Source organism: Aquarana catesbeiana, linkage group LG01 (genome assembly GCF_042186555.1).
Source record: "Aquarana catesbeiana isolate 2022-GZ linkage group LG01, ASM4218655v1, whole genome shotgun sequence".
NCBI classification, from domain to species: domain Eukaryota; kingdom Metazoa; phylum Chordata; class Amphibia; order Anura; family Ranidae; genus Aquarana; species Aquarana catesbeiana.
Window position 1 is genome coordinate 693577722 of NC_133324.1, and position 26682 is coordinate 693604403.

A 26682-nucleotide genomic window follows, 5' to 3' on the forward strand; every position below is an offset into this window, starting at 1 on the left:
TTAACACTACATCAGCTTTTTCAATTTTTTATAAATATCTAAAGAGTCATTTTCGCTATAACTTCTTGCAGGAATGCTGTATATTCCACATTGTGCAGCCTTTTATGCAAGGTGAACTAGTCAGAAAACAATGTGAGAATACCCTTTAAAAAACTGAAACCAATGCAGACATCAAAAATACTTACAAATGAAACTATGCATCCATTAAAAATAATACAATTTTTTTTTTTTGCTTGCATCTGTGATTTTAACTTAGCTTTACCCCTATTGTAATCCTCCTGTACAGTAGACTGGGAAGGCGGGGAATTACTTGGAGTGCATCAGATGCAATGCAGATATGTGCTATGATAAGGAGTAAGCTGACATGAGAACAGAGTAAAATGTGCAGGTGGATGAACTCATCACTCTTTTGCACCTTCATTATTCAGTTGCAGGATGGGGGAAAGGAGGTAACCAGAACTGCTTAAATGCAGTAGTTAGGTGACAAATCTGGCTGTGATATGCAGCAGGGCTGAGTAAAGCTCAGGATTGGATGAATGAATTTGAAAATCATCCATATCTTGCCTTTTGCCCAGATGCTTCTGGATCACTAACAACTGGTATTTTCAGTCATGGCCAGATTCCCTTTAGAGTGACCCTTTGAGATTACTCAAAATCTACTGCTAAAAGTTCCCTGGAGGAAAATAGCTTTTATAATCACTTCTCTGCCTGTATGTGTCTGGTTCTGTGTCTGTTCCCTCATAGCAGGTCAAACAGCACAGTGCTTTGATGCCTTTGGACAGCTGCATAGTCAATCTGAGGGGAGGGTAGTGTTATGGGCCGTACACACGATCGGATTTTCCCACAACAAATGTTGGATGTGAGCTTGTTGTCAGAAAGTCTGACCGTGTGTATGCTCCAGAGAACATTTGTTGTTGGAATTTCCACCCACAAATGTTTGAGAGCAGGTTCTCAAATTTTCCGACAAGACTTGTTGTTGGAAATTCCGAGCGTGTGTACACAATTCCGACGCACAAAAGTCCACACATGCACGGAATCAATCAGAAGAGTCTCACTGGCTATTGAATTTCATTTTTCTAGGCTCGTCGTACGTGTTGTACGTTACCGCGTTCTTGACGTTTGGAATTTCCGACAACATTTGTGTGACTGTGTGTATGCAAGACAAGTTTGAGCCAACATCCTTCGGAAAAAAATCCACAGTTTTGTTGTCGGAAAATCCTATCGTGTATGTACTTAGCTTTGGATGCACTAGCAGATTTGGACTCGACTAACAAATTAAAAGCCAAATTCCTATTGGTTTTACATAAATGGATTAAAGCTGACCATCGTAAACACCACTATTAGTGTTAAATGGTTTGTCTCAACCCTGTAACTGACACTTTTACAGGACAGCTTGGTCTGGTTAAAGGAAGTTGAAAAATACCAGACTTCCTGGCAGAATTAACAGGTGAAAATAAAGGGAAAACAAATAAAGCCACCCTATCTATAATTGGTAAGGTGTTTTTGGGTTTAATACTGCTTTAACACATTACTGTGATTTGGTAAAATAAAAGTCAAACAGATCAAATCAAAGTATTCTATGGATTTTGCAGGACTAATAATATGGTCCAAAAGAGCAATAGATTTATTAAGGGCAAATAGAGGGTGCACTGTGCAAGAGCATTTGCTCCAGAGCTTAGTAAATGAGATGAAGCTTCACTTTGCAGAGAATAAGGGCTCTTTCACACGAGGGATCCGTATGTCCGTTTTTCATCCTTCCGTTTTCGGATGAAAAACGGACATACATGTATCCCTATGGAGCGTCGGATGTCAGCGGTGACATGTCCGCTGACATCCGACCCCGCTCCGATCCGAAAAGTGTAACGGAGGAAAAACCTACTTTTCCATCCGTTTTCGGATCGGATCGGGTGACGACGGACACTACGGTCCGTCATCACCCGATCCCCCATAGGGGAGAGCGGCGCTCTGACAGGTCCGTAGCTGCACAGCGTGCAGCGATGGACCTGTCATCTTTCTGCTCAGCGGGGATCGGCGAAGCGATCCCCGCTGAGCAAGCGGGTGTTCACGGGGCGGATCATCACTGATCCGCCCCGTGTGAAAGAGCCCTAACCAATCACATGCAATAAAAAAAAAAAACAGCATTGTTGCTTGCACACAATTGGATGATGGAAGTCGGCAGAGCTTCCTCTTGTTTACTAAGCTCTGGAAGCAAAGGCTCATGCAAAATACACAGTCTATTTGCCTTTAGTAAATCATCCCCTATATGTTCTTGCACCCAGGCAGCTGAGCCTGTTCATTGCATTGTAAGTGCCAGCATATTTCCTCTGTTTGGGCAGCCAAGTTGCAGCATACAGCCCCTCATGTACATTATACATATACAGCTTTAGTAAATAAACCCCATTGTGTACTTAAAAGTGGGGTATGCCTGTACTGACATGAATGCCTGTGTGCTGCTAAACTCATTTTTATGGTGATGCTATCATAAACATGAGTATAGTGTATGGGTGCATGCAAAAAAAATGCAAAAAATACAGAAACATTTTAATGAATAGCTGAAGAAACACTGTTGCTTTGGTTTTCACTTCTATAAACAAAATATACCATAGAAAAATATTGCATTTTTTTCTAAACGGTTTACATTCTGGTGTAAAGAATAAAAAAAAAACCCCAAAAGGTTTTTTTTAGCTCTAATCAGTCTCAGCTATGGTAGAGACTGATGCGACCTAATCATCTCTTAAAAGTGTCTAGATCAGCTTATGCTATTAAGGAAATTAGCAAACATGTTAGTGATTAGGAGACCCAAGGCATCAAAATATTAATGAGCTCATGTATGCTGTTGTATTGTTTGGACCAAGATCAGAGCAGATGCTTTCCTTAATTGAATTAGCACACATTACTAATAATTATTACTGTATTTCTAAAGTACTGTCCTCTATTTTTTAACACTTATGTGAAGTCAGCCCACACTAACAATTTTAATGACCATTTTGAAATAAATGCATTTATGTACTTTTATCAATGTTTTGAGATATGGGAATGTTATGCTTTGTGGTTTTAGAGGCTGTTCCTTAAGTAGATCCAATTAAGACGGATGAGGATGCTATCAAAATTACTTTATTCGACTGGCCTTAAACCCATAGACGACATTATAAAAGCATAAGTATATGTGCAAGATTAAAATCATACTGATAAATGACAGCAATATAACAACCTAATTTAAGTCAGACAGTACTGGAGATATTTGGCATGCCTCATGCCTACTGCTTCAGTGAGCTTGTGATACTAACTGAATAGATTAGGCTTATTAACCAAAACTGTTGTCTAAAGCTTGTTTAGAACTGTTATTCCTCAATTACACCAGACTCCCACCAGATAGCAATTAGCATATAATTATCTCCTTTTTTCAGTTAATAAGCACATTTTGCATTTGATTATTTTTCAGTTATTTTGTACATGTGTCATTACACACCCATAGACAACCATGGATTGAAATGTAATGATGATTAGCAGTTTCATTTGGATTATTTATGCACAAAGCTTCATTAATATTACAACCCAAATAAAGAAGAAAGAATAAATGTTCGGAAACTACACCAACAATGTTCTACATAGAAAACCGATTCTTCCCAGTGTAAAAATAAGAGGAATACATTAAGACAATGTGCCTTTTTAGGCAACCCATTGGAGGGTTAGGGATAAGCAGGAGGGTTCTGATATTTCACTGTATTAGCAAAAAACTATAATAAGATATGTGAAAGCGTACGCGTTCAATTGGCCTTAAATTGCCCCCAAGGTTTAAAGAAGCTCCTTTCAACTATGCTAAATCTGTTCTTGTGCCAAAAATGGCCCTTCCTCGGCCTGATTGTTTTATTTTTTATTTTTTTACACAGAAAAAAATTGATAGCAAAAATAGGAAGGGGCAGAACACCAATAAATAATTAGAAAAAAATGGAATAAGCATGAATACAAAAAATACCAACCTACTCTAAATACACCTACCCCCCCATCCTTTTTTTTTTTTTCCCAATGCATATTTTCCCAAGCAGCTCCATGAGGGAGATTGAGATTTTCTGTATAAAGGAAATTTCGCCAACAGCCAAATATCAGTAATTTAACACTGAAATTACTTTGTTCATACCTAATGAGGGTACAGAAGCTCATCAAGTTATTGCAGAGGAAACAGAAATACTAACAGCATCAGCAAGAAAAACAAAATAACAGTAATAATTCTTTGCAGTACTACTAAAAGAAATACAACAAGCAAACAATGCAGTATACTACTGTTTTCAAATTGTCACAAAAAGAGATTAGTCTCAATTCACTAAGACAGATGAATAAACCTTAACTAAGATAAATACAGAGTCTGTCATTGCTGACCTTCTAAGTAAAGCAAGTTGCCTGCCTGTCACTACTGATCTACACAGTTGTTCTAGGTCAGCACTCCAAAAATGACCCAAGGCCACTGGATCAGCATGGAAGTCAGGCAACCAGCATTTCAGCCTCCATATTTCTCTCAGTAAATACTCAACTTAATTGTTGAAAGTCTTATTCCTTTCTTGTCCACAATTCTTTGGGGTTATACTACTGCCTACAGGAAAAATGAACACCAGCAAAATCTGTTAGCCAGGACAGGATAATCCCACCCACAACAAGCATGCCTTTGTTATTTTGCTATTGTCTTCAGAAGAGTGGACGTGTTTTCTTTGGTTCTGCTGTTCTCTGCTTGTTTGGGAGAGTTTTTGACTATCAACAGCTGCTGGTAGATTTATGCAAGATACAAGGAAAGTTTTAAAAATTGAAATAACACTCCTAAAGCCACATCCGTATAAACTTGATTGGAAGAGAGAAAGGGTAAAGGGCCACAGGGCCTAATTCGGACTAATATATTTTATTAACAATAAGTCATCAAACAGGTCACATAAAAAAGAATTAAAAACATATGATAGACATATGATAGTAATGAGTATCTAGTGTAAACAAGAGAGTTGACACCAAATAGATGGCAGTGAGCCCCTGTACATCAACGCTTTTCGCTGTTTTGCTTCGTCAGGACACATTTGGGGTAGTTGGAAGGAACAAACAGGTCTAACGTGTCAGCATAGAAGTATCTCCACATGGAGCGCTCCCAGATGATCACCCAGGAATCACCATGTAAAGCAGGAGGCAGTTTCTTACTAATACCAGTGACCGTGTACAGGGCTAATGGCGTAAAGATATATAAATATGAATATAAACTCATATGGTTCACCGGGGCAGGAAGAAGATACACCATAAGTATCCATATAATTCAAGGGGGAGAGTAATAGAGAGGAGAAGGGTAGAACAAACACCCTTTCACCTGTTTTCAGTCCACAGTAACAGGGGCTTCAACAATAATCCATATAGACAGATATATATTCCTTCCAAACTGAATATATCGAGCTCTCCTATACCTTCCCACAGTCAGTATAATTATATAGGCTCCATAGGTATATTTAAACAGGCCATAGTAGCATGAGGTTAAATGTCTCCCCCAGGAACAAACAAACCACCTAACCATACAAGGAAAGTCTCTTCAGTCTCAACGAGTGCTAGTAGAATTTTGCCAGACTTGTTCAACCACTTAAGGACCGGAAGGATTTGACCCCTTAATGACCAGGCCATTTTTTGCGATACGGCACTGCGTCACTTTAACTGACAATTGCGCGGTCGTGTGACGTTGCACCCAAACAAAATGTATGTCCTTTTTTTCCCACAAATAGAGTTTGTTCAGTTAAACTTAAAAAATGAAATATAGGAGCTTATTGGCTGTCATGCATAGCTGCTCTAGTTTTGATACTCCCCCCCCCCCATGAGATTTTTGTAAATGAGTTTACACACACTTTAAAGGAAAGAATGCTTGTGTTAGGTTTTTTGTGACATGAGCTTGTAATGTTATAATAATAATTATAATAATAATATCTTTCACACAAATGTTATTTTATATGTATTATTTGATATCTATTCAAACTCTTATGCCGCGTACACACGGTCGGACTTTCCGGCATACTTGGTCCGGCGGACCAGAGTGTGCCGGACAATCCGCCCGTGTGTGGGCGGCGGCGGACTTTTCCGGCGGACTTCTTCCCAAAAGCCCGCCGGACCTAGATTTTAAACATGTTTGAAATCTTTCCGTCGGACTCAGTTTCGGGCGGAAAGTCCGCTCGTGTGTGTGCTGGTCCGACGGAAAGCCCGCTCGTGTGTAGGCTGGTCCGACGGACCAAATACGACACGAGGGGATGGTATTGCATCTCGCGCTCGCTGCAATAGGAAAAACAAATCTTCCTATTGCGGCGAGCGCGGGGCATACCAGGCCCTTAGGTCTGGTATGGATTATAAAGGGGAACCCCGCTACGCCGAAAAAACGGCGTGGGGTCCCCCTAAAATCCATACCAGACCCCGATCCGAGCACGCAGCCTGGCCGGTCAGGAAAGGGGGTGGGGACGAGCGAGCGCCCCCCCCCCTCCTGAACCGTACCAGGCCGCATGCCCTCAACATGGGGGGTGGGTGCTTTGGGGGAGGGGGGCGCCCTGCGCCCCCCCCCCCCAAAGCACCTTGTCCCCATGTTGATGAGGACAAGGGCCTCTTCCCGACAACCCTGGCCGTTGGTTGTCGGGGTCTGCGGGCGGGGGCTTATCGGAATCTGGGAGCCCCCTTTAATAAGGGGGCCCCCAGATCCCGGCCCCCCACCCTATGTAAATGAGTATGGGGTACATGGTACCCCTACCCATTTACCTAGGAAAAAAGTGTAAGTAATAAAACACACTACACAGGTTTTTAAAATATTTTATTAAACAGCTCCGGGGGGGGGATCTTCCTCCGGCTTCGGGGGTCTTCTTCCGGCTTCGGGGGTCCCTCCGCTTCATCTTCTCCCGGCGTCCGGTTGGTTCTTCTCCGCTCTCCGGCCTCTTCTCCCGGTGTCGCAGGTCTTCGGCCGGCTCCTCCGCTCTCTTCATGTAGCTCTATTGCGAGCGGAGGTCCGGACTTCTTGACTTCTTGGCTTCTTGGCTTCTTGGCTTCTCTTCTCTTCTCTTCCCCCAGATGTTGACACGACGCTCTCTCCGGCTGGACTGGTCTCTGAGGGCTGCGTTGTGACTTATATAGGCGGAGACCCCGCCCCCATATGATGTCACAGTCCCTGGGCATGCTGGGACTGTGACGTTTTAGGGGGCGTGGTCGACCACGCCCCCCGACCACGCCCCCTAAAACGTCACAGTCCCAGCATGCCCAGGGACTGTGACATCATATGGGGGCGGGGTCTCCGCCTATATAAGTCACAACGCAGCCCTCAGAGACCAGTCCAGCCGGAGAGAGCGTCGTGTCAACATCTGGGGGAAGAGAAGAGAAGAGAAGCCAAGAAGCCAAGAAGCCAAGAAGTCCGGACCTCCGCTCGCAATAGAGCTACATGAAGAGAGCGGAGGAGCCGGCCGAAGACCTGCGACACCGGGAGAAGAGGCCGGAGAGCGGAGAAGAACCAACCGGACGCCGGGAGAAGATGAAGCGGAGGGACCCCCGAAGCCGGAAGAAGACCCCCGAAGCCGGAGGAAGATCCCCCCCCCGGAGCTGTTTAATAAAATATTTTAAAAACCTGTGTAGTGTGTTTTATTACTTACACTTTTTTCCTAGGTAAATGGGTAGGGGTACCATGTACCCCATACTCATTTACATAGGGTGGGGGGCCGGGATCTGGGGGCCCCCTTATTAAAGGGGGCTCCCAGATTCCGATAAGCCCCCGCCCGCAGACCCCGACAACCAACGGCCAGGGTTGTCGGGAAGAGGCCCTTGTCCTCATCAACATGGGGACAAGGTGCTTTGGGGGGGGGGGGCGCAGGGCGCCCCCCTCCCCCAAAGCACCCACCCCCCATGTTGAGGGCATGCGGCCTGGTACGGTTCAGGAGGGGGGGGGCCGCTCGCTCGTCCCCACCCCCTTTCCTGACCGGCCAGGCTGCGTGCTCGGATCGGGGTCTGGTATGGATTTTAGGGGGACCCCACGCCGTTTTTTCGGCGTAGCGGGGTTCCCCTTTATAATCCATACCAGACCTAAGGGCCTGGTATGCCCCGCGACGGGGCTAGCAAGGTGTCAATCTCGCCGATAAAAGCGGCAAGATTGACATCCTTCTCTAGTCCCGTCGCACCTGAGTCACGTTCAAAATGAACGGACTTGTCCGTGTGTGGGCAAGTCCGTTCATTCTGAAAGTCCGCCGGAACTCCGGCGAAAGTCCGTCGGAAAGACGGGCGGACTTAGCCCGCCGGAAAATCCCGGCGTGTGTGGGCAAGTCCGTTCGTTTTAAAGTCCGGCGCACCTGGCGGACAAAGTCCGTCGGAAAGTGTGCCGGACCAAGTAGGATAGAAAGTCCGCTCGTGTGTACGCGGCATTAGTTATAAAATAGTACACATATCGTCGCACCTATATTTAGTCTTACATCAGTATGGTGGTTTGATTGATTTAATGATGTCTTGTATGACATTTGGTTCTAGGTAATGCACAAGTTGTATTTACAAGTATGGAAGTAGCGTTTTATATTAATACCGATTAGAGACTGTGCATTTAGACACAATAACTCTCTTCCTCATCAATTGTCAAGGGATGCCTTAGGAAAGACTTACTGGTGGTCCACTGGTAAATGATTAAAAACCCAGTCCTCAGGAGTAGCTGCTATTGCTGTAAAATCCTAGATTCTGGGAAACAAGCCTGACCAAGAAAAATAGAATCTTTCACCGCAAATATGATATTGGTATTACACACAGACTACATGCTTAAACATTTACGAACTCTCTCTTCTACTGTAGTCCGGTGATTTCACCTAAAAATTATTCCGCTGCTTTTATACTGCATCTCCACAGATGCTCAAATTTGCTGTTCGTTTGAATTAAATCTGAGCGCAACAAAATGTGAAAAGTAACATTAAAAATGGTGAACAAAAGTCAGCAACACAAATGTTGGAATTCGGGACTTTATTGTTATCCTTCTTCTTTTCCTCTGAAAATGGATTAGACTGAGACAGTCTTATCTTTCGAAAAAGTGCAAGACAATATTATAGCACCTACAGTAAGCACTTTGCAGCTGGATTTTACAATGTATTCTGCAGCACTCTGTGGGGGCTATTTGCTAAATTGAAGAGTACAAAATCTGGTGCAGTTCTGCATAGAAACCCATCAGCTTCCAGGTTTTATTGTCAAAGCTTAATTGAACAAACTGAAGTCAGAAGCTGATTGGCTACCATGCACAGCTATACCAGATTCTGAGTGTTCCGGTTTTAGTAAATCTCCCCCTGTGTGTTCCTGCCCCCTGATTACACGATCAATGTAATCCAGTTATCAGAAGTAGAAATGCATGGGATATACCTCTGTTGATGTAACTAGCGTAAGTACCTACATTTAGTGTAGTGTCAGCCTCTTGCCAATGCTTGTACAACTACACTTATAGGAGGGGTAATACTAGGAACCAATAAGGTATGAGGAGCTCCTGTGCTACAAACCAATCTGACAGCAGAGCGCAACAGAGTTTCCCTCCCATTCCCGCAGATCGTATGCACATATGCGGCCTTGGCTTTAAGGGGAGCTGCAGGCATCATCCCGGTACTGTTTTTTAGAGCGGGCAGTCGGCTCTTCAGGGATAACAACTGATGCGGCTAAAAGCCACTCAGCTGTTATACCGAAGGAACGAGAGGGGACATCCCCCCTTCCACTGCTTTCCGCCGCTCTTCCCGGGCCCCCCATTCCTCCAAGAGACCCGATCCGTGATCTGGCACTTCCGCTGGCTAGAGTGAGACTGGAAGGAAGCTGGAAACGTCTTCAATCCAGTCTCCTTTGTGTAAACACAGAAGCGATGTCACGTCACTTCCAGTTTACTTGGCTGCCAATGGTGCCGTTTAAAAAAAAAATTACAGTATTCAGAATCGCCGTTTTTGGCGATTTTAATATTTTGAAGTGCAAAGGAGGGATTTGGGGTCTTTTATACCGACGATCCCTTCATAAAGCGTACCTGTCACCACCAATTACTGTCACAAGGGATGTTTACATTGCTTGTGACAGCAATAAAAGTGATACTTTTTTTTCAAAAGTGACAATGTAAAAAAATTAAAAAAAATAAAAATAAAAAATGTAAAATGCCCCCGTCCCCGCGAGCTCGCGCTGCAAAGAAAATGCTCACATAAGTCACGCCCACATATGTAAACAGTGTTCAAATCACACATGTGAGGTATCGCCGCGATCGTCAGAGCGAGAGCAATAATTCTAGCACTAGACCTCCTCTGTAACCCTAACCTGGTAACTTTTTTTTTTTTTTTAAAGCGCTGTCTATAGAGATTTTTAGGTACCGTAGTTTGTTGCCATTCCACGAGTGTGCGCAATTTCAAAGCATGACATGTTAGGTATCTATTTATTGGCGTAACATCATCTGTCACATTATACAAAATTGGGGTAACTTTACTGTTTAGTTTTTTTTTTTATCAATAAAAGTGTCTTTTTTCCCAAAAAAATGCACTTGAAAGACCGCTGCGCAAATACAGTGTGACATAAAATATTGCAACTCTTGCCATTTTATTCTCTAGATTCTCTGCTAAAAATATATATAATATTTGGGGGTTCTAAGTAATTTTCTAGCAAAAAATATGGATTTTAACTTGTAAGCAACAAATGTCAGAAATAGGCTTAGGCATGAAAGGGATAAGGATGCTCCTTCCTGGCCAGGTCAACAAACTGGGGTTGGAGAGAGGACAGGGGTACATTCTGTAACAGATGAAGTGGTGACATCATTCTGGCTGTTCTGTGAGATAGGGTTGTGTAGATATTAATGGACAGAAACAGGAACAGATGTACAAAATGACTGCATATATATTCCAATCCTGTTGTAATTGTTGAAATCAGGAAACAATTTCAATTTTTTTTTCCTTTTAAACTTTATTGCTGCTGACAAATGCACCATTGCCAGTGGATGGTATATATTTAATTTTAAAAGCACAAACACTCAGCAACTTTTTTTCCCTAAATTCAAGAACACTTCCTGTCATTTCCAAAAAGGCACATGTTGGCTGCATGACAAAATAGTGTAAAATGAGTCACACCTAATAGGTTTTACATTTCAGAAGTGTGCTTATTAGTGGTGTGAATTTTTTTAATTAGTTTTTTACATGGACTTTTTTTATAATATAAATATTGTAGTTTAGTTGTTGAATTCTCAAGTAAATTTTATATTAACAAAAGTTAAATAATATATACAGATACTAACTTTTAGAAAAAGTACTGCATGTGTGTATATTTAAGTGTACACACAGTTACTACTAGTTTATCTTTAGAACATTCAAAACAATGAAAGATGATTTTTCATTTGGTTACTTTTTGCTATGTTATTATTTTCATTTTAATTATTACAATTTTTCATCTGTGCAAAGTAAAAGATACGCTATATGGGCAAAAGTATTGGGACACCTGCCTTTACACGCACATGAACTTTAATGGCACCTCAGTCTTAGTCCGTAAGGTTCAATATTGAGTTGGCCCACCATTTGCAGCTATATCAGCTTCAACTCATCTGGGAAGGGTGTCCACAAGGTTTAGGAGTGTGTCTATGGGAATGTTTTACCATTCTTCCAGAAGAACATTTGTGAGGTCAGGCACTGATGTGGACAAGAAGGCCTGGCTCGCAGGCTCCGCTCTAATTCATCCCAAAGGTGTTGACCATATAGTGTATATCTTAATGGTAATATAGTTTAAACAAAAAAAATGTTTTACAGTGACAAGTATATACAGTTGTAAATTAGGAAAAGGGGCCCTACCCGAATGTGCTATATAGAGCAGCCTTTCTGAACCCTTTTAACATGGAGGAACTGTTTAAATAACTTTCAGGTCTCAAGGGAACCTCTGAAAAAAAAATACTGTATCTACAACTAACATTAGCTTAGTGGCCGTGGGAAGAATGCATCTTACTTAGGTGGGGAGTGGGAAAAATGCCCCCCCCCTCCTTACAGATATCTAAAAGAATCATTGGTGTTAGTGGTTACTTATCTGAGAGACAGAAAGTGCTCATTGCTCAAGAAACATCTATCAACCTCAGGAAGAACCCTGGAGTTCCAGTAAATCTTGGTTGAGAAGAACTGATCTAGAGACAATTATTTTGGTCATATTACAACTACCATTTGTAGGAAGTGAACATATATGAATTATTTCCTTGCCTGAATGCAACCATACTTTTCTTTACCTATATTTTGTGTAAATTTACTATGGATAAAAGGACCTTTCTTTTTTTCCCTTTTATTACCCCTTCCTGCCACCACCTCCCGGCCCTTTAAGAGCTTCTAAGAGAAGGAAGGCAGAGGTGGGCATTAGGGTCATGTGACTACTGTAAGTGGCTGTCACAACCGTCACATGATCAGAAAGCTCCCAATCGCAAGTATGCATCGAGAGCTTTCTGTTCTCCGCCGGTGACTGTGCTGGGAGCACGCAGAGCAGGGGCTTTCAGCACACAAAACTGTTTACATAAGGCCACATATATGTGGCCTCTCAGCGTTGAAGCCTACCCACCGAGAGGTTGTAAATACAGCATCTCACAAAAGTGAGTATACCCCTCACATTTTTGTAAATATTTTATTATATCCTTTCATGTGACACCACTGAAGAAATGACACTTTGCTACAATGTAAAGTAGTGAGTGTACAGCTTGTATAACAGTGTAAATTTTCTGTCCCCTTAAAATAACTCACACACAGCAATTAATGTCTAAACCACTGGCAACAAAAGTGAATACGCCCCTAAGTGAAAATGTCCAAATTGGGCCTAAAGCATCAATATTTTGTGTGGCCACCATTATTTTCCAGCACTGCCTTAACCTCTTGGTCATGGAGTTCACCAGAGCTTTACAGGTTGCCACTGTAGTCCTCTTACACTCCTTCATGACAACATCACAGAGCTGGTGGAGGTTAGAGACCTTGCGCTCCTCCACCTTCCATTTGAGGATGCCCCACAGATGCTCAATAGGGTTTAGGTCTGGAGACATGCTTGGCCAGTCCATCACCTTTACCCTCAGCTTCTTTAGCAAGGCAGTGGTCGTCTTGGAGGTGTGTCTGGGGTCGTTATCAGGTTGGAATACTGCCCTGTGGCCCAGTCTCCGAAGGGAGGGGATCATGCTCTGCTTCAGTATGTCACAGTACATGTTGGCACTCATGGTTCCCTCAATGAACTGTAGCTCCCCAGTGCTGGCAGCACTCATGCAGCCCCAGATTATAACACTCCCACAACCATGCTTGACTGTAGGCAAGACACGCTTGTCTTTGTACTCCTCACTAGGGATGAGCCGAACACCCCCCTGTTCGGTTCGTACTAGAACATGCGAACAGGAAAAAAGTTTGTTCGAACACGCGAACACCATTAAAGTCTATGGGACACGAACATGAATAATCAAAAGTGCTAATTTTAAAGGCTTATATGCAAGTTATTGTCATAAAAAGTGTTTGGGGACCTGGGTCCTGCCCCAGGGGACATGGATCAATGCAAAAAAAAACTTTTAAAAACGGACGTTTTTTCAGGAGCAGTGATTTTAATAATGCTTAAAGTCAAACAATAAAAGTGTAATATCCCTTTAAATTTCATAGCTGGCGGTGTCTATAGTATGCCTGTAAAGGGGCGCATGTTTCCCGTGTTTAGAACAGTCTGACGAAGAAGATGAAGAGAAGAGAGGGAGCCTCCCCCCATGCCATGGGTGCGGAGTGGCCCGAGGTGAAGAAGATAGAAGACGCCACGGAGGAGATGCTGGACGAGAACGCCGGAGGAAGAACCAGAATAGCCAGAAGAACCAGAAGAAGAAGAGGGTGAAAGAAGATAGAAGAAAGAAGAAGCATTTAAATAAAGGAATTGTCAAAAACTGTCTCTTGTCATTTTTAACATTTTTGACAGTTTTTTAGTGAAATGGTAGGGGTACTTTTGTACCCCCTTACCATTTCACACGGGGGGGCGGGATCTGGGGGTCCCCTTGTTAAAGGGGGCTTCCAGATTCCGATAAGCCCCCCGCCCGCAGACTCCCACAACCACCGGCCAGGGTTGTGGGAATGAGGCCCTTGTCCTCATCAACATGGGGACAAGGTGTTTTGGGGGGCTACCCCAAAGCACCCTCCCAATGTTGAGGGCATCATGTGGCCTGGTACGGTTCTGGAGGGGGGGTCACTCTCTCGTCCCCCTCTTTTCCTGCGGCCTGCCAGGTTGCGTACTCGGATAAGGGTCTGGTATGGATTTTTGGGGGGACCCCACGCCGTTTTTTTTTTTTTTTTGGTGCGGGGTTCCCCTTAAAATCCATACCAGACCTGGAGGGTCTGGTATGGAATTTAGGGGGACCCCCACGTCATTTTTTATTTAAATTTTGGCCGGGGTTCCCTTTAATATCCATACCAGACCTGAAGGGCCTGGTATGGAATTTAGGGGGACCCCCCCGTCATTTTTTTTTTTTTAATTTTGGTTCGGGGTTCCCCTGTGGGAAATTCCCATGCTGTTTTTACAAATGAACTTCTATGTGTATTGTCGGACCGGCAATGCAATAGCCGCGAGTAGTTTTAAATGGCTTTTTTCCTTTGAAATGTCATTTTGCTGTCAGACTGTTCTAAACCCGGGAAACATGCGCCCCTTTACAGGCATACTATAGACACCCCCCAGGTACAAAATTTAAAGGGATATTACACTTTTATTGTTTGACTTTAAGCATTATTAAAATCACTGCTCCTGAAAAAACGGCCGTTTTTTAAAACTTTTTTTTGCATTGATCCATGTCCCCTGGGGCAGGACCCAGGTCCCCAAACACTTTTTATGAAAATAACTTGCATATAAGCCTTTAAAATTAGCACTTTTGATTTCTCCCATAGACTTTTAAAGGGTGTTCCGCGGCATTCGAATTTGCCGCGAACACCCCAAATTGTTTGCTGTTCGGCGAACTTGCGAACAGCCAATGTTCGAGTCAAACATGAGTTCGACTCGAACTCGAAGCTCATCCCTACTCCTCCCCTGGTTGCCACCACACGCGCTTGACACCATCTGAACCAAATAGGTTTATCTTGGTCTCATCAGACCACAGGACTTGGTTCCAGTAATCCATGTCCTTAGTCTGCTTGTCTTCAGAAAACTGCGGGCTTTCTTGTGGATCATCTTTAGAAGAGGCTTCCTCCTGGGACGACAGCCATGCAGACCAATTTGATGCAGTGTGCGGCATATGGTCTGAGCACTGACAGGCTGACCCCCACCCCTTCAACCTCTGCAGCAAACCTGGCAGCACTCATATGTCTATTTCCCAAAGACAACCTCTGGATATGACGCTGAGCATGTGCACTCAACATCTTTGGTCGACCATGGCGAGGTCTGTTCTGAGTGGAACCTGTCCTGTTAAACCGCTGTATGGTCTTGGCCACCATGCTGCAGATCAGTTTCAGGGTCTTGGCAATCTTCTTATAGCCTAGGCCATCTTTATATAGAGCAACAATTCTTTTTTTCAGAACCTCAGAGAGGTCTTTGCCATGAGGTGCCATGTTGAACTTCCAGTGACCAGTAGGAGAGAGTGAGAGCGATAACACCAAATTTACCACACCTGCTCCACATTCACACCTGAGACCTTGTAACACTAATGAGCCACATGACATCAGGGAGGGAAAATGGCTAATTGGGCCCAATTTGGACATTTTCACTTAGGGGTGTACTCACTTTTGTTGCCAGTGGTTTAGACATTAATGGCTGTTTGCTGAGTTATTTTGAGGGGACAGCAAATTGACACTGTTATACAAGCTGTACATTCACTACTTTACATTGTAGCAAAGTGTCATTTCTTCAGTGTTGTCACATGAAAAGATATCATAAAACATTTACATAAATGTGAGGGGTGTACTCACTTTTGTGAGATACTGTATGTGCCACATCAGCGGGAAATGGTTAATATCATGATAGCTTTCCATATTACTGATACATTAAAAATGTTGGTTGAATTAACAAAATCAATATATGCATCTCCTTTTTACCTGACACAAAGATGTGTAGGTGTAGGCCTGATTACTAAAGTGTGAAGTGATGTGAACACAAACATCTAATCATGCACACTAGAAATCAGCTTCAATTTCTGAATCCATGTTGCAACTTGAACTGACGTGAAGTAAGCTGAAGTGAAATTTGCTGTGCTTTACCAATATGAGGAAATTGCCATGCATGCCTATAAATTGCCATAGTTAAGGAACTATTCCCTCTACAGACACAAATAATGGGGCACTTTTCCTCTCACCCATACCAGTTATGGGGCATTATTCCTTCTACTGACCCCAAAAATAGGGCAGTGTTCCTCTTACACCAATGATGAAACACGATTTCTCCTACTGAGAAATACGAAGGGGCACCTACACCATTGATGGAGCATTATTCTTCCCACTAACACCAGAGATGGGACACAACTCATTCCACTAATAAAAATGACGGGGCACTATTAATCCCATTAGCACCTACAATGCTCAATTTCTCCCACTGAGAACAGTGATGGGATACTAGTCCTCCAACTGACACCAACAACAGGGCAAAGCTTCTCCCAAAAACACAATCTACACCGATGATGGGGCATTATTCCGTCCACTGACACCAATGATGGGGTACTATTCCTTCTACAGACACTGACATTGGTGTATGTTTGCTCTCACTGATACCAACAATGAATACTCTTCCTTATGCAGACACAAACAATGGAGCAATAGTCCCCCCACTGAAACCAATGACTGGGCAATAATTCTCCTACTGATACCAAGGATGGGGCATTATTTCTCCTCCTAGTGATCACTGATCACTGGCATTGTTTACTCCTGCTGGCTACAATCTGGCCCCCATAAGGTTCAGAGTGTACTGGCCCTTTGTTTAGAAAGTCTGAGGTCCCCAGCATTAGTCTGTTCATCTTAAGCTGTATACATGGGTCAGTTTATTTGATCAACCAGTGGGCTGATCGAAAAAACTGAATGGATTCCTCCATTCATGCAGATGAGGTTGATGGAGGAATCCTCTCTGTTGTGTTATTGTATGCTGGGGACGCCTCCGCTGTCAGAATACACTGATCAGTGCAGCAGCCAATTGATCATACAAAAATTTTACAAGCCTATTCATGAGAAGTCAATCATTAGATCATCTTCTCACAAATGGGAACAGCACTAGATGACTCTAAATGAATCTGGTTCCCGCTGAACAAGCCAAATTTCGATCCATCAATGGCCAGCTTTAGTACAGAGCAGACAATTATCAGAGCCGTGTTTAACACAGTCCTACAAACATCACAATAAATTTACTTTGTTTTTTTTAACATTTTGTTTATTATAGGGTCTCCAGCTCTTACAGGAACTGGTACTATTACAGTAAATGTAGATGATGTCAACGACAATAAACCAGCATTTGCCTTAAATCAGCATTTTATAAGTATCTCAGAAGATGCACCTACTGGAACAGATGTATTACTGCTCAATTGCTCAGATCCTGATGCTGGCCTGAATGGTGTTGTTCGGTAAGCTTAGTAATGTGATTATATTTTTTCTAGTCTCATTCTGTTACAAAATATTCTTTTCATCCTTCAACTGCGAACAACTTCCTTTTGTCAGCACCACTCTCCTTCATGTGACAATTCATAATTTAATGTGTTTGCCACTACTATATTCATCAAACAGAGTAATTAGGATGTTAAGTCACACTGACAAGCGAAGTGCTACCTACTGAGTGCATGGACAACTCAAAACAACCCTATAGTAGTCATTAATTAAGTCTTGTGTTTTAACAGGGGTTACTACATAGGGAATCTTCTAGCTTCAAAAAACAGAGTATATTGTGTGCTATGTTTGATACAAATGTATAAAAGCCTTAAAGTGGAACTCTGAGAGCAACACTTTAAAAAAATCAAGGGGTTTCATCTGCCAAAGTATTTTTCACTGTGTTCAGTAGCTCACCCTCCCTGCCATATTGCATAGGAGGTAGAAAGGTAACACTAATGTAGCCAGCTTTTCAAACTACTTTTTTTTATCATTTCTGCACCACAAGCATTTGTACTGTGAGTGAGCATGAGCACGCTGTTGTTGTCTGCCCTCTTCCTTGTAAGTCCGCTCTTTGTAAGTCAGCTAAAAGGCCTTCTACTTTATCCCCAATCATCTGAATATGTGTTAGAATGACAGCAATTTGCAATGCAATACAGCTTGGTTGGTTCACATTGCTTGCACCCTCAATCTTTTTATGATTTTTACTGTGCAGAGAATTATAAAAAGGTAAGCTAATAATGGATTTCTAGAGTTATAACAGCAATGCTGAAAACAAAACAACTTCATTGCAGTAAGAAAAAAACACAGTGCCCCCCCCCTCCCCAGCCCCCTAAACTAAAACCCCACTCTCCCCACCCACTCTCTCAGGTGCCTATTTAGCGCTCTGTAATGGAGTGTGCCAGAGCTGAAGAATATTATAGTTTTGAGGGTATATAAAATGGAGGAGGCTGCCCCTGTCCTGGATCGGTAAGTAACACCTGGATGGGGGTGGTGAGTTTAATTTAGGTTAGAATGGTAGGAAGGGTAGTGTTTTTTTAGGTGAAGTTTTACTTTACATAAATGGAATAAATTGTAAATTTAATTTTAGCCTAGGGTTCCACTTAAATAATATTTGATTAACTTTGTACAGAGAGAAAAAAAAAAATGTTAAAAAGTAGAACACAAATGTACATTTTGTGATAACGGTTGTAGGTACCAGTATGTTCTTTTCCTAGTAAGTCATTTAAGTTCTCTGAAGATTCCAGAGTAATTTAATTGTCTTGTATTACATCCAATGGTTCATTTCCCACAAAAATAATTAAAATCATTGTTCTTTTGACCATAAACTAGTTTATTACAAACCTATATTTAGTATTTAATTTATCTTAAGGAGTTTATTTATTTTGGATGTAGATTATTAAGCACTAGGCTTTAGTAGTGATGGTTGTAATATTAAAGTCATTTAAAATGATCATAGTGGTTTGTCTGAAGCAAAAGCGTCGTTAATAGAACATTAAATCTGCATCTTGGACAAGTATTCATTATTGGAATATCTACAGTTTAATGAGCTTGCCCAGATTTACTCAATTTACTCAATTTAATGATCTGTCTCGGGGATTCTTCTTCTTCTTTGTAGCAAGTGCTATAATATAATCGTAGCTTGACTATAACAACATTTTGTTTGATTATAACAAAAGCTTCTGTGCAAGGTAATTTTAACAATTTTTTTTTTCCACTAGATACAGCCTGGTTGGTGGTAACTCTCAGTTCACAATTAACCCCTCTACCGGACAGATAATAAGTAGTTCATTGTTAGATAGAGAGACGAAGGACAACTATACACTGCTCATTATGGCTACTGATGGGGGATCACCAAGCTTATCAAGTTCAACAAGTGTGACAGTGAACATTCTTGATGTAAATGACAACCCGCCAAGATTTCTACATCACCCATATGTCACCCATATTCCATCACCAGCAGCTGCAGGTAAATATATGCTATTATTTTGGTCACATATGTAATGTATTGATGTATGTAAAATATGTATTTTTTCATCATTCAAGGAAGTTTGAAGTGTTATTAAAAACTAAAATATAAAAATCATATAATATGGCAGACCTCAACATTTAAAACCAGAAATCTCTCCTGCGCTCAGGTGTCTAGTTCCTCAATGTGTGGTATGAGCGAATACTTCAGTGGTATCTGCCGTCTTGCAGCCCTCCTCAGAATAATGGGTATCCACAGACTACAGAAAAAAGAAAGAAAGGAGGGCGCACGACCTAGTGCATTACCACTGGTAACATTTATTAAAATATAAAACAGCAAATTAATACTCACAAACGAGCATAAATAACAGGCATGGACAATGGCTGCAGGTGAGCAGTAATAAACGTTGACAAACCCGGACCGGACATCAGGTGGATAAGGCGATGGCTAATGCGTTTCGGGGGAGAACCCCTTTCTTCAGAGCCTAAGCGGGTAGTGGCTGCTCACATGTAAGAACTCCTCTATATATGTGTGCGTGCATCTATGCATCCCAATCACCACCAGCACCAGCCCACACAGGCCACGCCCACCTACACAAGAATCACAGCCCCCTTAGGTGGTAGGGCCCTCCCTAGTGGCACTCGGTCGCCATAGTAACACCATAGTGATTTAGGCCAGTGACCCCACACATACATGGCTGAACTATACCAAAATGAATAGGATTAGTAGATGGACATATCCTAGTATACCAGTAGGGACTGCATGGGCTGACAAACGGAGGTGGTCGGGCATGAATAATACCCGTACCACCTCCACAACTGCCGCATATTAAGGGGGTGCTGTGGAGGTAACACATACCAACCTGGACGTAGTGGCGCCTTCAGCCGCTATCTATCGCCGGTGGAGCGCACGCCGATTCGATAACCAGGAAATGCGGGTGCGTTTGCGCTCCACCGGTGAATTCCAGCTGGCCCAGACGTCACTTCCGCTAGCGCGTACGCAGAAGTCGTGGCCCGGAAGTGCGGGTGGATATGCGTTCCACCCGCTACCTCCGACTGCTGTAACTTCAGCACTCGCTGAGAACAGTGAGTGTGTGGATGCGCACGCATCCAGAATAGATGGGCACGCCCAAAAACACTGCATGTTACACACAGATCACCCCCCTAGATTGGCCCAATACAAATGGGATGCATCCACACACTCACTGTTCTCAGCGAGCGCTGAAGTTACAGCGGTCGGAGGTAGCGGGTGGAACGCATATCCAACCGCACTTCTGGGCCACGTCTTCTGCGCACGCGCTAGCGGAAGTGACGTCTGGGCCAGCCGGAATTCGCCGGTGGGGCGCAAACGCACCCGCACTTCCTGGTTATCGAATCGGCGTGCGTTCCACCGGCGATAGATAGCGGCTGAAGGCGCCACTACATCCAGGTTGGTATGTGTTACCCAGCACCCCCTTAATATGCGGCAGTTGTGGAGGTGGCACGGGTATTATTCATGCCCGACCACCTCCGTTTGTCAGCTCATGCAGTCCCTACTAGTATACTAGGATATGGCCGGTCCAGGTTTGTCGACGTTTATTACTGCTCACCTGCAGCCATTGTCCATGCCTGTTATTCATGCTCGTTTGTGAGTATTAATTTGCTGTTTTATATTTTAATAAATGTTACCAGTGGTAATGCACTAGGTCGGTGCGCCTTCCTTTCTTTCTTTTTTCAGACCTCAACATTTACCATGTTTACTATGGCTTTTCATTCCAAGCCTGTGGTTGCTGTGCAATCTATATGTCAAAATGTGCTCTTCTCTAGCTGCTGTTCTACAGTGGCTCGATCCAATAATGCCACCCTTGCATACGTCCTGCTGGCTGGAACTACAGACTACGCTATGTGCCTACACAGAGACAGATATCCCCAAAGCCTAGAGTGGCAAGTTACTCCCTGATCCTGCCTCCTCCTACCAAGTTGATTGACAGCAGATGATGCCTGCATTGTCTGATTTGTTTCCTTTGTCCTCAGTGTATACACTGCCCTGTTTCTTTACTTATTTCAATGGGGTATATGTGTTCCTGTGACAAATGTCTAAGAGGGGCATTCCCTTCACTTTGTACAGACTCACTTCCTATTTTGCCTGTAGGACAGGAAGTGAGGAGAAATCTTCTCAAAAGAATAAAGAGAGCAAAAAATAAACTAACAGGATGTTTAACCTGACCCCACTCTATTAAAAACTACAAAACTAAATTTGCTAGAGATACTCTTTGTATGTATGTATTCTCTTACATTTGTTATAATCCTATTTTATTTTGTTTTTTTTCTCTTTAGACTCATTTGTGTTTGCTGTCACAGTTACTGATGAAGATATTGGATCCAATTCAGAGCTTCACTTTTCCTTGAAAGGTCGACATGCAGACAAGTTTCTCATAGACCCACTAAGAGGTGCTATAAGAACAGCAGAGCCACTAGAGGGGGCTTCTGAGATTACATTTTCTGTTCAAGTTAAAGACGGTGGAGTTAATTCCAAGTCAGATTCTACCACAGTAACCGTGAGGTTTGCTAACAAAGCTGACTTTCCACAGATAAGAGCTGATCAGAAAATCTTTGCATTTCCTGAGAATCAAGAAGTAGGAACATTGGTAACAACTGTTTTTGGATCATCAACAAGGGATGGAGCATTATCTTTTTATATTTCCAGTGGTAATTTTGGCAATACATTCCATATTGATGAACTAAATGGACAGCTTTACATCAAGAACCCATTGGATTATGAAACTATTTCAAAATACATTCTGTGGATTGAAGCCAGAGACATGGGTTTTCCTCCATTCTCCTCCTACCAAAAGATAGAAGTAAATGTTTTAGATATCAATGACAATGTGCCACATTTCAAACAGGACCCATTTATAGCAGAAATTATGGAAAACCTTTCTCCACGCAAAATACTTACAGTTACTGCAAAGGACAAGGACAGTGGGTCCAATGGCCAAGTGGACTATGTGATAGTTGATGGGAACAAAGATAATTTATTTAGTATAAATAGAGTCAGTGGGGAGATTAGAAGCACAAGGATGTTGGATCGTGAAAAACTTTCTCAACATATTTTAACTATTAGAGCCTCTGACAAAGGGAATCCTCCACAAAGCTCAGTTGTGAAAGTTATCATTAATGTTTTAGATGATAATGATAATGCTCCAAGATTCTCTCAGATCTTCAGTGCATCTGTTCCAGAGAATGCAGCTTTGGGCTATGTGGTTACCCAGGTTACAACTTCAGACGAAGACTCTGGTGCAAATGCAGTCAGCAGATATGCAATAGCAGACACCAGTCTGCCTTTCTATATTAACCCTAGCACCGGTGTGATTACAGTAAGTAGACCGATAAACAGGGAAGATAACGATCGCTATATTGTTAGAGTCTCTGCTCATGATTCAGGATGGACTGTAAGCACAGATGTGACCATATTTGTGACTGATGTCAACGACAATGCTCCGAGATTTAGTAAACCATCATATTACCTAAATTTTCCAGAGACTACTGAGCCTGGAACCAAGATCACCCAAGTTTCAGCATCTGACCCAGATGAAGGTCTCAATGGTCAGGTATATTATTTCATTAAATCTCAGTCTGAGTTTTTTCGGATTAATGCCTCTACAGGGGAAATCTTTAATAAGCAGCACCTAAAGTACCAGAACCCCAACACCTCTGGCAATATTAATATTAATAGGCACAGTTTTATAGTCAGTGCTTCTGATCGAGGTAGCCCTCCTCTTATGAGTGAAACAACGATATCAATTAACATTGTTGACAGCAATGACAATCCTCCCAGATTTTTGCAGAGTAAATACCTTAGTCCTGTTGCCAAAAATGCAAAAATCGGTACAAAACTAATAAGGGTTACAGCCATTGATGAAATAGATTTTGGACTCAATTCTCAAGTGGAATATTCAGCGGAAAACCTTGGTGGAAAGTTTCACATCCATAAAGAATCTGGCTGGATTAGTGTTGCAGCCTCTTTAATGATGGACTTGAATAAAAACTTTGTGATTAAAGTTACAGCAAAAGACAAAGGCAGTCCTCCACTTTCCTCTGTGGCAATAGTTAACATTACTGTGACGGAAGAAAATTACCATACACCAGAATTCTCACAAAGCCACATAAGCATTACTGTCCTGGAAAGTTTTACTGTGGGAGCAGTTATCAGGACGGTTTCAGCGAGGGACAGGGATACATCTATGAATGGAGTGAGCACATATAACATAACAGCAGGAAATGAATCTGGTCTCTTTGCTATAAACACGTCCACAGGTGCATTATCTTTGTCCAGAAACCTGGACTATGAAGTGTGCCAAAAACATGACTTAACCATAAGTGCTGTTGATGGAGGATGGGTCGCTAAAACAGGTTACTGTGTTGTAACAGTGCATGTTAAAGATGTGAATGACAATCCTCCTGTTTTTCAAGCAGATGAATACTTGCCCAGTGTCACGGAAAATGCACCTAGTGGAACTACGGTTATGCGCTTGAATGCAACTGATGCAGACTCTGCCCCTAATGCAGTAATAGCATATTCAATTCAGTCATCAGACAGTGACCTTTTTGTAATTGATCCAAACACCGGTGTGATCACCACTCAAGGATTTCTTGATTATGAAACAAAACAAAGTTACCACCTTACCATTAAAGCTTTTAACGTTCCCGATGAGGAGCGCTGCAGTTTTGTGACAGTGACTGTCCAACTAGAAGGCGCAAATGAATACGTACCTCGGTTTGTTTCAAAAATGTATTATTTCGAGATTTCCGAAGCTGCCTTTCAAGGAACTGTAGTCGGAGAAGTGTTTGCTAGTGACCGTGATCTAGGCATTGATGGGGAAGTTCATTACTTAATCTTTGGCAGTAGCAGGAAAAAAGGTTTCCAGATAGAAAAGAAGACAGGGAAGTTGTATGTATCTGGTCTTCTAGACAGAGAGAAAGAGGAAAGGGTTTCATTAAAAGTCCTGGCTAAAAATATTGGCAGCATTCGTGGAGCTGATATTGATGAAGTCAATGTGAATATCACTGTGCTTGATGCTAATGATCCCCCCGTCTTTAGCTTGAAATTGTATAATGTACAAATTAGCGAAGGTGTACCCCCAGGAACACATGTTACATTTGTAAGTGCCTATGACTCCGATTCAGTTCCTAGCTGGAGCAGATTTTCCTACTTTATTGGCTCTGGGAATGAAAAGGGTGCATTTTCAATCAATCCCCAAACTGGCCAGGTTACGGTTACTACTGAACTAGATCGGGAAAGCACACCTATATATAATCTTACAGTGCTAGCCATTGATTCAGGAACACCCTCTGCAACAGGAAGTGCAACTCTATTAGTATCTTTGGAAGACATTAATGACAATGGACCTACTTTAATCAACACTCAAGGAGAAGTCAAAGAAAACCATAGATCTGGAACTCATGTTATGACACTGCAATCCACAGACCTGGACCTTCCTCCAAATCAAGGACCATTTACTTATTATCTCCTGAGTACTGGCCCAGCAACCAGTTATTTCAGTCTTAGCCCTGGCGGAGTCCTTACTACAACTAGAGAAATTGACAGGGAACAAATCGGTGAGTTTTTCCTATCTGTTGTGACAAGAGATTCTGGATTTCCACAAATGTCTTCCACAGGTACTGTGCATGTTAAGGTAATTGACCAGAATGATAACCCATCTGAATCAAGGACTGTTGAGATTTTTGTTCATTATTATGGAAACCTCTTTTCTGGTGGCAGTTTAGGTAGCGTCAAGCCTCAAGATCCTGATGTTCTGGATAGTTTTCAGTGTACACTAACATCGGGCATTACAAGTCTCTTTAATATCCCAGCAGACAGTTGTGACCTTTACTCACAATCAAGATCTACCGATGGAACATTTGACCTTTTAGTTCACAGCAGTGATGGCTTACACAGTGCAGTCACAAATAATGTCCGAATTTTCTTTACAGGATTTAGCAATGCCACAATTGACAACAGTATTCTTCTCCGCATAAATATACCAACTGTTAAAGACTTTTTAACTAATAATTATCTGCACTTCTTGCGCATAGCTAGCTCTCAGCTTACTGGGCTTGGAACCGCAGTACACGTCTATGGAGTATTTGAAAAGAATAACAAAACATATGTCATGACAGCTGTGAAAAGAAGTAACAATCATTATGTTAACCCAAGTGGAGTAGGTACTTTTTTTGAAAGCATAAAAGAAGTGTTATTCCGACAAAGTGGAGTATGGATCGAATCAGTAGATCATGATTCATGTGCACATAATCCTTGTCACAATGGAGGAAGCTGCATGAGAAGACTTGCAGTGGGCCCAACAATACAAGTCCTGGAAAGTATTCCTGTCATTTTAGTAGCAAATGAGCCTTTACAAACCTTCATATGCAAATGCATGCCTGGGTATGAGGGAAACTTATGTGAAACTGACATTGATGAGTGCTTGCCTCTCCCATGTCATAATGGAGGGACTTGCCATAACCTAGTGGGAGGATTTACCTGCAGATGCCCAGATGGCTTTGCTGGAATAGCTTGTGAGAGAGATATCAATGAGTGCCTTTCTAGTCCATGCAAAAATGGTGGCATTTGCCAGAACTTTCCAGGAGGCTTTAACTGTGTCTGCAAAGCAGGTTCTACAGGTAAGATATTTTCTGCATTTCTTAAATGTTTAATACAAATGTTGAATTATATAAGTGAAAGATTATATAGGTAAAGTTAAATTCAGTAGTGAGGGGAGAGATATGCCACCCTTTAGTCCCTAGAGATCTTGCTTTTCCACTCCTTTTCCACTGGATGAAAGGGTCAGGAGAAGTATTTAAAACCTATCCCATGTCTACCTACCATTATTGAATGAATATAGACATACCTAAATATAGGTTCTGGAGAGCTGCCTGTATGGAATTAAAAAATCAGACACTTTGGGCATGCCCCTTTATCCAGCATGAAAAAAGGGCACAGCAGGTAATCTCATTATTCCAGGGGTCCTTTGCATTGACGGGTAATGTTTCCTGATGCAGTTTTTCATTCTACATAAATGATGAGCTTTTCATATGATTCCTACCAGATAGTCAGTGTCTTGTATAACTGTTATAACATAGCGTGGCAAGCCTTATGGTGCCTATAAACACCAGAAGGTGGTTTTATGTGTAGGTATGATCCAAC

At 42.3% G+C, this 26682-nt stretch overlaps 1 protein-coding gene across 1 annotated transcript in view; it reads left to right on the plus strand.

Annotated features, from left to right (window-relative positions):
- The window catches only part of FAT4 (FAT atypical cadherin 4), a 365853-nt gene that overhangs the window by 286303 nt on the left and 52868 nt on the right, over positions 1–26682 (plus strand). Inside the window, exons 7-9 of the mRNA XM_073603673.1 lie at positions 17332–17512; positions 19253–19500; positions 21816–26159. Coding sequence (XP_073459774.1) covers positions 17332–17512; positions 19253–19500; positions 21816–26159 — 4773 coding nt within the window. The remainder of the gene's footprint in view (positions 1–17331; positions 17513–19252; positions 19501–21815; positions 26160–26682) is intronic.